The sequence below is a fragment of the Canis lupus genome, chromosome 3 (assembly GCF_048164855.1).
Source record: "Canis lupus baileyi chromosome 3, mCanLup2.hap1, whole genome shotgun sequence".
Classification (NCBI taxonomy): Eukaryota; Metazoa; Chordata; class Mammalia; order Carnivora; family Canidae; genus Canis; species Canis lupus.
Genome location: NC_132840.1, coordinates 18,759,989 through 18,773,055, shown reverse-complemented (window position 1 = coordinate 18,773,055; position 13,067 = coordinate 18,759,989). Strand labels below are relative to the sequence as shown.

At 48.3% G+C, this 13,067-nt stretch overlaps 1 protein-coding gene across 6 annotated transcripts in view; it reads right to left on the bottom strand.

Moving 5' to 3' along the window:
- PLCG2 (phospholipase C gamma 2) overlaps positions 1-13,067 on the bottom strand; it is a 173,983-nt gene that overhangs the window by 129,145 nt on the left and 31,771 nt on the right. For all 6 annotated transcript variants that reach the window (XM_072819422.1, XM_072819419.1, XM_072819424.1 and 3 more), the window contains one exon: positions 11,776-12,006. In XM_072819422.1, coding sequence (XP_072675523.1) covers positions 11,776-11,968 — 193 coding nt within the window. In that variant the 5' untranslated portion in view covers positions 11,969-12,006. The remainder of the gene's footprint in view (positions 1-11,775; positions 12,007-13,067) is intronic.

Here is a 13,067-nt window from a genome sequence, read left to right as displayed (position 1 = left end):
AAGGGAAACCAAAATAACCATCATCTAAAGGTCAGGTGTCAGGGCACCAGGGTGGCTCAGTGGTTGAACCTCTGCTTTTGGCTCAGGGTGTGATCCTGGGATCCTGGGATCGAGTTCCATATCGGGCTCCCTGCATGGAGCCTGCTTCTCCCTCTGCCTAGGTCTCTGACTCTCTGTGCATGTCTCATAATAAATAAAATCTTTAAAAAAAATATTGGACAGGTGTCCTATTAGGAGACACAGAGTGAAACCTAAGGGCAGTTAAAATAACAGATTATATGCCAATTAAAGATTAAATTTTTTGAAATGTAAAAAAATACACATGGGAATAATTATCAAAGTTTCTCTAGTTTCTCTATGGAGGAAGAGGTATACATGAGGACTAATCTATATGTATAATATTTATTAAAAAACAAAGATCCAAAGCAAATATGATTTGTCTAAGTTAGAAAGAAGGATGTACTCATTTCCTATGGCTGCTATAACAAATCGCCACAAACTTAGTGACTTAGGACAACACACATTTATTGTCTTACAGTTGCACAGGCCAGAAGTCAAGTATGGGTTTGATGGGGCTAAAATCAAGGTGCCAGGAGGGCTCTCTTCCTTCCAAGGGCTCTATGGGAGGATCCATTCCTGTGCCTCCTCCAGCTTCTGGAGGTAGCCTGCAGATAGCTCATGGAAACCTTCCCCCACCCCTTCAAAGTGACTAATTTAACCTCTCTGACCTCTGCTCTGTCATCACATCTCCTTCTCAGACTCTGACCCTCCTTCCTTGGTCTTTCACTTACAAGGACCATTGTGATTACATCATGCGCACCCACATAATCCAGAATCATTTCCTCATCTCAAGATTCTTAACTGAACCACATCTGAAGAGAGCCTTCTGCAATATCTTTAGGGAGCATCTGTAGGGAGCCTTCTGCCATCCAGGATAACATCTGTAGGAAGCTTTCTGCAATACAGGATAACGTTGTCACACATCCTAGCGATCAGGATGGGGACATCTTGGGGTGGGAAAGGGGGACTTTATTCTGGTTACCAGAGTATATAGAAATCACTGTCTTCACCACCACCACCACCACCATCCTCACCATCACCACCACCATCACCACCAGTAGCAGCAGCAGCAGCTAACTTTCTGGGTGCACTGGGATACTTGTGAGGCTCTACCCTGAAGTGTGACATAATTCACTTACCTAATCCCCATGAGAATCCCCTAAGGCAGGCACTATTATGATCCCACTTTATAGATGGGTACAACGAGAAGCCAACTTTCCATGGTCATCAACATTTTAAGTAGCAGCAACAAGATCTGAGCCCAGGCAGTCAGGCCTTAAGAGAACAGCTTACAATAAGAAGTGGTTACAATACAGCACAAAATGGAAAAGGCATATACTAGAATATTGCAAAAGGGTTGCCTTTTATAAAAATGTATCTAGGTAGGTCTTGCCAAAAAAAAAAAAAATCTGGAATGGTGTAGATCAAGTATTAACATACATGCCTCTGGGTCAGGGGGAAGGGGCTGTCATCATCACCCAGTTGTAGTTAAATATGTTTCTGCTAATGAATACATGTTAGTTCTTCAAGGAGAACAAAATCAGTTATTTTAATCAGGGCAAATACAGTGAGGTCAGAAGAGATCAGCTCAGAGTAGTCTTCAGCAGGAAACTGGCCTACCGCTCATGCTCAACCATCTTAGTTCTCCAGGGACACAGGTCCTCCTCCTCCAGGCAGACTCCAGGCCTACAAGCAGAGGCTGGCAGCAGGCCAGGAGTAGCCTGGATTGGCTGGGCATGATGGGGAGGGGACAGCTGCCAATGACATCCCACAGACCTCCAGTCCTGAGGCTGGCATCCCACCCCCATCCCCTCACCATGTGCCCTACAGGGTCTTCTCTTCCCATCTCTATCATGCTGTGTGGACACTAACTTTGCCAGTCTCCGTTCTACAAATTACAAAGTACCCGTGTTCTTTGTCCTTTCCTCACCACAGAATCCTTCACATACTAGACACCTCACCCCCCAAAGCCCTCTGCCACCCCTGGCTCCCCGCATGACTCAGGTCAGATGAAAGCTTTTTCTAGATGAAAGCTTTTTCTAGTGTGCTGGGTGAGTGGGAAAGGCCCATCTGCTCTAAACTGGCAATGTCACCAATTCTGTTTCCAAAACAGCACCACTGCCTTGTTGACACTCCTCTTCCCCAGCCACAGGCCTCCACAGCCCCCAAGGAGAAAGGCCAGGGCTACTGGCCCACCCAAGGCTGGAATCGAGGGACCTTAACCCCAAAAGGCCCCCTGCATGCACAAACAGCAGAGGTTGTGGCCGCAGTGTATGGGCCACAATATGGCCCCTTGAATGCTTTCCAGAACACCCAAATGCAGGCAGTGACAGGCCTTCAGAGCAGCAGGAGCATGAGACACCCCTAGTCAAGTACATACCAGGAATGCTGCATACATTGACAAATTTAATCTTCCCAGGTATCCTTCCAGGAAGCTCTGCCATCATCCCATCTCTCGCATGAGAGGCATGGAGGCATGGATTGCTCAGGGCCAAGCAGCCAGCAAGCACAAGGCCAAGACCGGAACTGCTGTGTGTGTGGCCAAAAAGGAAGTTGCCATAGAGACGCCCTATCTTAACACTGGATCCTACCATCTCTGGGGAGAAAAAGGCAGGCAGGGCATCTAGGTCCTTCTCTGATTCGTCCACTGGTCACGTATCTGTGAAGCACCCACCGTGGGCTGGGCACAAGCAGGGTGCTGGGAGTCCTTGCTGGTCCTCTGGACAAACAGGTGTCTGCCTCCCAGAGCTCACAGTCTAGGCTGAGGACCACGGAGGGCCTGGCTCCCAGTCAGGCATCGCCAGAGGGCAACAAAAGCCGATACCAGGATTTCTGGCTTCAACTTCAAACTGCACAGCACTTACATCTCTTCCAAGACAAAACAAGACATGCCACTTTGCTACCCTGATACGTGAAAATGCATGCTTATCTCTAAAATCCGCTGGATGGTGGGCAGTGGATTGGAGCTTATAAAAGGATTCACAAAGGGACTGCTTGTAACTGCTCCCTCCCTAGACACCCACAAGAAATGGGACAAACTATTCAGGAGCCTCTAATTACACAAAGTCGGGTACACCTTCATCCCAAGGCGTGCAGACATGCAAGATGCTCCCTGCACCCGGCCCTCTGGCTTCTCAGAGTGGAATGTACCCACACTCCAGCCGCCTCTCCTTTCTTCACCCACAGCCAGGTGGAGTTCTGAGGCAGGACTCCTAGTTTCCCAAAAGCCAGGTAAGGAGACCCATGTCCACGCTCCACAGCCCTGGGAACACTGAAGTAGACCAAGCACACCTAACTCGGCAGGCATAAGGTCTTCGAAGGGCAGGCCTGGCTGTGTGGAATAGGGAATTCAGGAGATGCACTTGCAAGAGACCAGGAAGAAGCATGATCCATAATAACAAGAGCAAACCTTACAGAGCGCTTCCCCGGCGCCTAAGTGATTTAACCACAGGAGCACATCTGATCCTAACAACCCTGTAAGGCAGGCACTACCATCCTTCCCATTTTACAGATGCCTGTGCACTGGCTCCAACGGACCCAACCCATCACAGGTCTCCTGGAAGGGCCCATCCTGGGAGGATGGGACACCTCAGGTTTCAGGGAGGAGTCCCCTGCACAGCGAGTCAGGAGGGAGGAAGGCTTTGCTGGGGAGGATCTAGCCATGGCTGCAAGGAAGCTTAAGGAAGATCTATCCATGGAGAGAAGTTACCACAGTGGCTGTTGTCACAGACAGGATGGGAGAGTCCACAGAGCCACCACCTTCCCTTCCCATGAGGCCCACTAATAGGGTAAGGTTGTTCATTTTCTTGAATTCCTCCAAGAACACACATCCCCTACCCCGCAACCAAGCCCCTATTCATTCTATTCTCTAGTCATCAGTGGAGTTCCTATAGCCACATCTTCCCCCTCTCCAAAATTAGGGGCCACGAAGAACCCAGAAGATGCCCACCAAACCTATTTCCCATTCTTAATGGCACACAGGTTGGCCATATTTCCCAGCCTCCTTTGCAGCTGGTCACATGCCAAGTTCTGGTCAGTGGAAGTTGGGCACCTTCCAACTTGTAGGACTGGTCCACAAAAACCTCTAAGGCATCTTCTACTCTCCCTCTTCCCCTGAATGCTGGCTGGACAGAGGATCCTGAGGTGGCCTCATGTTTTAGGAGACAGTGGTGCTGCCAGGCAGGAGAGCCCCACCCTCAATCTCCACTGTCTTGTTCACCACTTTATCCCCAGGGACAAGTGTAACACCCAAACACACACTGAGTCCTCTTTGAGTATTTCCTAAATCAACAAAGAAACAAATTCTAAGAACATCAAGTGATCATCATTCAGGACAGAACATCCTTGAAACAAAAATCACGGAAGCCAATTCCTCAACCATCCAGCATATAGGCAGGTCTGAATCAATATCAATAATAAAAGGGTCGGGGCACCCGGGTGGCTCAGATGGTTAAGTGTCTGACTCTCGATTTCAGCTCAGGTCATGATCTCAGTATTTTGAGATCCAGCCCAGCATCGGGCTCTATGCTCAACACGGAGTCTGCTTGTCCCTCTCCCTCTGCTCCCCTCCCCCACCTCCACCCACACTCATGAGAATCTTAAAAAAAAAAAAAAAAAGAAGAAGAAGAAGAAGAAAAATTAAAAGGTCAATTCTATTTTTCATACCAGCAGTCTCTATCATGGAGAATATATACCCCAGAAGGGAACCAGAAAGGAAAATCACCATGTGATTTTCCACCACGTTAGTGGAAATTCTAATATTTATATCATCCTTTATACCATACCATTTGCCTTTATGTTTGATGAGACAATGACAATGATCATGACAAGGATGACAAGAGCAGCTAATACTTGAGCACCTGCCTCCACAGCGCTCAGCAGTGTTGAAACCATTTCACATGTATTCACTTAATGTTCCCAAAAAATCTAGTGCAATTGGCTCTTTCATTGGTTTTTTTACAAGTGTGAGACACAAAGAGATGACAAATGGCCCAAGATCATACCCCATCTGAGCGGCAGGGCTGGGATTGGACCCCAGGCACTTGGGCTCTGGAGTCTGCGCTATTGTGTACCATAACTACACATCTAAATCAACAAATAAGTTCATAAATACTGAGGACATTGGCTGAATTTTTTTTTAAGATTTTATTTATTTACTCATGAGAGGCATAGAGAGAGACACAGAGACGTAGGCAGAGGGAGAAGCAGGCTCCCTGCGGGGATCCGGATGCAGGACCCCAGGACCACACCCTGAGCCAAAGGCAGACGTTCACCAGTGAGCCACCCAGGTGCCCACACTGGCTGAATCTTATCTGTGATGGGATGTTTGACTGAAGGAATGTGGATTTCTTTGATGGAGGATGCCAGTGGAAAAACATCCACTTCTCCATTGTTTTGGAAATATTTTGATAACATCTTTCAAAAATATTGTTTTTAAATGGCTATGAAGCCCCATGATGGATTTCAGAACTAGCAAAAAAAACGGAACTCCACCATTTCACTGGCCCTGGCTGTCAGCACCTGTCCACATCACGCAGTCTCCTGGCACACCTATCTCCCTGCTAACCAGGGCACTTCAAGTCCCCTCATCTCCTGGCATCTCCAGCACGGTGTGTCCTCTGCACACATAAGGAATGGATGCATTCCCCTCCCATTGTAAAAAAACAAGTCTGAGCAGAACTTGATTCTTGGGTCCCTGGCAGGGTGCTTCTCTATCACACACAGAATGAAACACCTTAGAGCACCCAGGAAGAGAAAGTAACACAGCAGGAAAAAGATTTGAGACCTTGAAGGCCACAGAATGACTACAAATTGTATTTTCCTGTTCGTGGCTGTGTGGCCTTGGGCACATCCCTTAGACTCCGCAGGACTCTGTCCTCTTAAATAGAATGGGTACAATTCCTGCTTCTTGGGATCACTATGAGGAGGTGATGAGCTGGTGCATGTGATGTGCTTCCACACGGACCAGTAGACAGCACTCATTAGAGGCAGCTCTTGTCATTGGCAACGCCATCATCATCACCAGGCAGACAAGCCAAGAACCCAACACCAGGGAAACAGAAAAGCTCCTATTTTTGAGAATCCCTCAATTCATGGCAGCCACAACTTGCCAAAAATAAGCAGATGGAGAAAACATGCATAAGCACCAACTGCAAATTTCAGGATACAAACCTATTCAGTCGAGATGGCCCTCACCCAGTCCACGCCCTCGAAGGCAGCTCACTGCCGCACCAACCCTATCCAGACTCCACAAACAGGTGGCACCATGTCAGCTCCTGACACATTCCCAAATGCAGAAGATGCAGGAGGACTGTAACAGTTTAACCCAGAAAGGGCCCCAAGTGGGCTCCTTTCTACCTGGAGACTCAGCTGGTGCCCCTGGAAGGAAAGAGAAATCACACACACACACACACACACACACACACCACACACTGCATCTCCCACTGTCCCACAAGCTCCCCCTCTATATTCAGAGGCTCTCCCAGAGGCCAGGGCTGGAAGGAATCCCAGTCACCATCTCCCCATCCCTCTAGGAAAACAAAAGGGAGACTGATGGCCAAGAGGTGAATGGCTTAAGATCCACAGTCTTCATTAGAAGCCAGGCCTAGGGACTCCCCACCAGTCTCTTTTTTCCTTTTTTCCTCTATTGTATTATATTGCAATTATGCAGTATCACCCACATATTTAAAAAAAAAGTACATAAAATTCACTTAATTCTTGCCTATCGTAAAATTCACCTAATTCATATTGGATAGAAGCTATTATCTCACTTTGACAGATGGGGGAAATGAGACAAAGAGTGCCTCAGATCACATACTTACTAGGTAGGTGGCAGAGCGGGGATTTGAGCTACAAGTCTGGATCCGGAGTCCAGGTGCTCTCGTGGTGGCCAGCCACCACCAGCTCCTTCCCACCCCAGACGTGCAGGCCACTTCTTGAACCCAACTCAGCCTTGGTGACCTAAACTGGTACAAGGGACATTCTGGACTTCTGAGGCCAAGCCATAGGATTCATGGAACACACCTTCTGGGAGGATGCCAAGCATCATGTTAAGTCAAGCTACCTTGGGACTAGCAGGCAGTAGGCAGTCGGCCATCACCACCAAGGCATCAGATGTAGGAGTGAAGATTCTACAACCTTCCAGACCAAGTGACATACCAGCTGAGTACCACCAAATGGCCTGAGACCAGACCACAAAGTGTAAAATCACCCAGGTGAGCCCTGCCCAAATCTCTGGAGCACAAACCTACTGGCCTAGATTCAATGGCACCTGCTGATCTCACTTCAGGATGGCCATCCTGCAGGCCACCTGGCTAGCCTCCTCCTTCAACTCACAACACAAGAAGCTCCTCCATGAGGCCGCCTCCCCCTCTTCCCCACCATCGCTCTCACACCCAGATGGGTAAGAACCTTCCTTCCTCACACAATACCAAGCCCAGACCCTCACTGTAGTACTGATCACACAACCCTGCAATGGCTGGGTGCTGAGTCTGTTCCCCACCAGGGCAGGGACTCCACCCTTCTTCCTGTCACCCAGCAGTCCAGCACCCAGTAGGACAGCAAACACAGGTGGAACACATGAAAGTGCTCAATCATGACAGGGTTCAAAGAGAGACCCTATTATACCCACTGACATTTTATGGTTCTAAGCAAAGCAGCACATGACCCAAAAGCCAAGACTGAGCGTTTCTCAATCTCGGCACTACCGACACCTTGTCCTAGATTATTATTTGTGGTACAGGCTGTGCATTTTAAGATGTTTAGCAGCATCCCCGGCCTTGATCCACTAGATGCCAGGAACACACCCATCCCCAATTATGACAACTATCTCCAGGCACTGCTAAATGGTCCTGGGGGGGCTGGGAGAGGATTGCTCTGGTTGAGAACCACTCACCGCTTTAGACAGCGGGACCCATGAGTGTCTACTGTCACCCAGGCCTGACGGGCAGCGAGGGTGTATAATTCCTGTTCACAGGTCACACACCACCAAAACCAAGTGCCCATGGTCCTCTCACACTAGGCAGCAGACAGCACAGTAACCTGCATGTTTGTGCTACCTAGCAGCCCTGAAGGAACACCGTGGCTTGAAGGTCCCCGTCGGGATGTCACCCTTACAACAGCAGGTTGGAAACATAGCCCTGAGAATCCCTATCGAGGACCTGAAGGCTTGTTCTCTAAGTCGTCAGGGAGCACTGTTACTAAACGCTTTACCCCAGAACTGGCTTTTTCTGTCATTTTTCCATGAATACATCCATCTCACACAGGACTGCCAGTGCATGTTCCAAAATGCAAGTGTGACCGCCTCATCCCTCTTCTGAAAACCCTCAGTGGATCCCTGCTGCCCTCCGGATAAAGTCCAAACACCTGAGCAAGATTTTGCCACCCCACACCACTCATTGTTAGCAACAACAATGGCAAAAATTACAGCAGCAGTTCCCACTGGGTAAGTGCCTATCCCATGCCATGCACCATGTTCAACTCCTCTGACATATTAACTCATTTATTCATTCCCAACCATAACCCAGTGGGGTAGACACTAATATTATTCCCTTTCTAGAGATAAGAGAATTAAATCTCACAAAGCAGATGGAACTTGCCCATGGTCACACAGCAAAGCTCCTCAAATAGTGCATGAAGTCAAACCCCATGCTGCTTGTACCTTGTGCAACAGTGTGGGCTCCATAAGGATCAGAGTCTATGACATCACTGCCATGTCTTCAGTACCTAGGACAGTGCCTGGCAGATTCCACATTCAAATATGGAAGGAAGGAGGGATGGCAGGATGGATGGAAGTCTCAAGAGCAGCATATACCAAACCTAGCTAATTATCCGGACTACTGGGAAGCTTATTAAAATATTGAGTTCCAGCGACCTGAGAGTTTTATACCCAGACGATCACTCAAGTGTAAAATCAAAGAATGGATACATTAGAGTATGTGCCATCTGAGGTCATAGTGAAGAAAATGAGGGGCCAGGTTTAGCTCAGAAAAACACTGATAGAGAGACACCTGAGTGGCTCCGTGGTTGAGGTTCTGCCTTTGGCTCAGGGCATGAACCTGGAGTCCCAGGATCAAGTCTGCATCAGGCTCCCTGCATGGAGCCTGCTTCTCTCTCTGCCTGTGTCTGCCTCTCTCTGTGTGTCACTCATGAATAAATAAATAAAATCTTTAAATAATCAATAAATAAAAATAAAATAAAATAAAATAAAATAAATTAAATTAAATTAAATTATTGAGTTCCAAACCACCTAGTGAATGACAGCCATCCTCAGCCTCTCCAGGGAGGGCAGAAATCCATGAGTTAACTGAAGGGGGAGAAACTACAGGACATGGATTTCAGGAGCCAAAATCCCCTCTGATGTCCCTTCGAGTGAGCTTCACAAAAAGGTTCCAGTAGCTTGTGCTTTTAAAAACCCCCAGGTAGTTCTGATTATCAGCTGGGCTTGGGACCCACTGTCCACTCTCACTATGGCATGCCTGCATTTACCATGAGCGCCCCTTCTACACCCTGCAGGCCCCCACCCCCACCCCAGCTCCAGCAGGTTTCTGGGCCACCTGGGAGGTCAAGTGTGGCCAAATGCATGCAAAACTGGAAGGAAAGTGGGCTGCTTATGTACATGGGCATTTTCAAAGCAGGGCCTCTGGCTCTGAGCCACCAGAGACCTGCTTGGCTCCAAAGCCAGGAGAAACCTTTTGGAATGCAGTAAACTGCATCTGATTCATGATAAGAAATCATGGGACACCTGGGTGGCTCAGTGGTTGAGCATCTGCCTTCAGCTCAGGACATGACCCTGGAGTTCTGGATTGAGTCCTGCATCGCATTCCCCGTGGGGAGCCTACTTCTCCCTCTGCCTATATCTCTGCCTCTCTCTGTCTCTCATGAATAAATAAAATCTTAAAAAAAAAAAAAGAAATCAAATGAAGCTAAGTCACCTGTGGGTGGCCAAGTTCAGAACCCCACAGCAGCATGGATTAAAATCTGGGAACAGGTACCTCCTGGGCTTTTGGGGGGTGCTGCCAAACGGCCCTTTCACTCAGAAGTAACACTTACAGGAAGCTGTCCTTTGGGTTCTGTTCCTGTTAGACTAAAAGCAGGCAAGGATAACCCACACACTGCTGGTGGGAACGTAAAATGCTATAACCACTTTGAAAATAGTCTGGCAGTTCCTAAGATAATTAAACATAGTTACCATATGACCCAGCAATTACACTCCTAGGCAAATGCCCAAGAGAAATGGAAACACACTTGTACATGAATGCTCAGGGCAGCACAATTCACAGTAGCCAAGTAGAAACAACCCAATGTCCATCAATGAACAAATAAACAAATTATGGAAAACCCATACAATGGAGTATTATTCGACCAAACAAAGGAACAATGTACTGACATACTCTACAATGTGGATGAACCTTGGCAACATCACACTAAGTGAATGAAGCCAGACACAAAAGGCCTCATATTACAGAATTCCATTTATAGAAAATGTCCAGAACAGGACAATCAATGGAGACAGAAGACTCATGGTTGCTTAGGGCAGGGGAGGAGGGCAAGGGCTATCAGGGATAGGGTTTATTTTTGAGGGGATGAAACAGTTCTAAAATTGAGGTGGTAGCTGGTTGCACTGTGAATACACTAAAAACCACTGAATTGTCCATTTTCAGTGGGTGAATTGTATAGTATGTGAATTCTATCTCAATAGGGCTGTTATCAAAAAATAAAAATAAAAAAGGGAAGAATGCAAGTATAGTTGCTGTAGCTAATAGCAAAAGACCGTAAAGAACCCAAACATCCCTCTCCAGGGATCAGACCCTTAAGGACAGCCGGAAAATACGTGGCTGTGAAAGAATCAGGAAGACCCAAGTGTGGATCAGAACCGTCTCCAAATAATCACTAAAATAAGAAATCAAGGTGCAGATGTGTAAGGAGTAGGGACTCATTCGTGCAAAAAACAGGACCTGCGTGTCACACAAGCACAGAATACTCTGAAGACAGAAGAACTAGGTAATGAGTTGGCCGCAGGGCCCAGGGTGGGGCTGGGGAGGAGAGACATTTATCAATGAATTGTTTGGTTTCTTTCCATGTGTATATTTCAATTTTTCAATCAAATTGGCTTTAAAAAAAAAAAGAGTCCATTTTTAAAAAGCAAATTAAAGCAAGTCTCTGCAAGTGAAAATTGCTTAAGCCTCCTTACTCTGTGAAAAACAGTCTTAGAAACTTTAGGAACTGAACCAATTGCCCAATCTAAGGCGGGTGGGGAAAGAAGACGCCACCCCCAGGACCAGAGCTTCATTTAAAAGCTACAGAATCCTCAGTGATGTGCTCGGTCCACATGGAACAAAAGTAAAGGCCTCTCATTCTGTGGTTCATGGTAAGACAAAACAGGCATTTGGCTACCAAGCCAGGAGTTTCTGCAGCTCCGTCACTAAGCTGTTAAGGGGGCAGACTAAAGGGTTCCCGATGCCAACAGGCAGGGAGCACACGCACCCCTGCTGGCCCAGGTGAGCCGCCTAAACGTCACTTCCAAGTTGGCCCACGCAGGTCTCCGTTACATCACCAGGATGCTGCTGGCTGGACTTCCCCCACCTACTCTAAACCCCATCAGAGACCCAGACAGAATGGCCACACTTGCATTTCCAGAAGAAGGGAAGGGATCAAGCGCGATAAGTGAAGGCAGGAAGGGGACAGGTGCCCGCGCCAGGGCTCAAGGGTACTCACAGAAGCCCTCGATCTTGTCGGCTGTCTTGCTCCAGGCCACCTGGCGTGTCTCCATGATCACCTGGACAGTCCTCCGCTCTGGGGTGGACTTGCGGAAGCTGAACACCGTCATCACCGTGCCCAGCTCCAGGGCTCTCTTGATCTGACTCTTCTCGTATTCCGGAAGGCTGTCCACGTGGGCCAGGGCAGTCATTGTTGGCAGAATGGGGGGAGCAGTGAGGGAAGAGGACGCTGCAGGGGCAGAATAAAGAAGTGAATTGGTTTTTGTTAACTAGTGGGGGGGGGATCAGCTAACAGCCAAAACCCTGTCTCATGCCCATCAGGAGGAATTGTGGAAGAATGGTTCTTGTGGCGGGGGAACCCGTGACCACTCGGACAACCCAGGCAGGACACCCAGAGGTTTAAGTAGAAGTGGAGGTATGGGAGGAGCAAGTGACTGACCTGACCTCAGTGACTGAACTGTTATCCTGGCTTTGAATAACCAAATCACCCTGGTCTGGCAGTGACCTCTACCCTCCCCACACACTCCCATGCAGCAGAATATTTGAATAGCCAAAGCAGCCCATTGGCCCTACTCCCCACCCCCAACATCCTTTTCTATCCTGCCTAGATTTTCCTCAGCATCCCCTTACTCCCCAAGTTGGGAACAAAAAAAAGTCCTATTAAGCCACTTCAGATTGTGTCTGGGGAGATCTCTGTGCTGAAATGGAGCCAAAAGGACAGAAAATATCAGGGCCCAGCATCCTCAAGTTCAAGTCTGGTGTGTGGCCCTGGGCAGGCTGGAGAACCTCCAGAAGCTTCAGTCCCATCTCTTCTAGATGCTTCTTAGGGGCACCTGGGTGGCCCAGTGGTTGAGTGTCTCCCTTCAGCTCAAGGTGTGATCCCGGGGTCCTGGGAGCCATCCAGTCCCACATCGGGCTCCCTGCAGGGAGCCTGCTTCTCCCTCTGCCTGTGTCTCTGCCCCTCTCTGTGTGTCTCTCACGAATAAATAAAATCTTTATTAAAAAAAGCAAATGGGCCTGTTGGGATGGTAAGGGATCCTAAAAGCACAATGCCACCAGCAGGGTACCTGGCATCCCACTCAGTGTGCAGCAGGTGTTCTGGAACATCACAGATGCCCACACAGAGACGTTCCAGGCCCCAAATTCTCGAGGCTTCCTTGTCTGGCTGTCCTCACATCTACATCCAATCCATCAGCAAATGCAACACCTCTTCCCAGGTGGCTGGCTCCTCCCAGGATCTCACACCTGGACAATTCTAATCATCTACCTGGTCTCCTGATTCCACCCCAG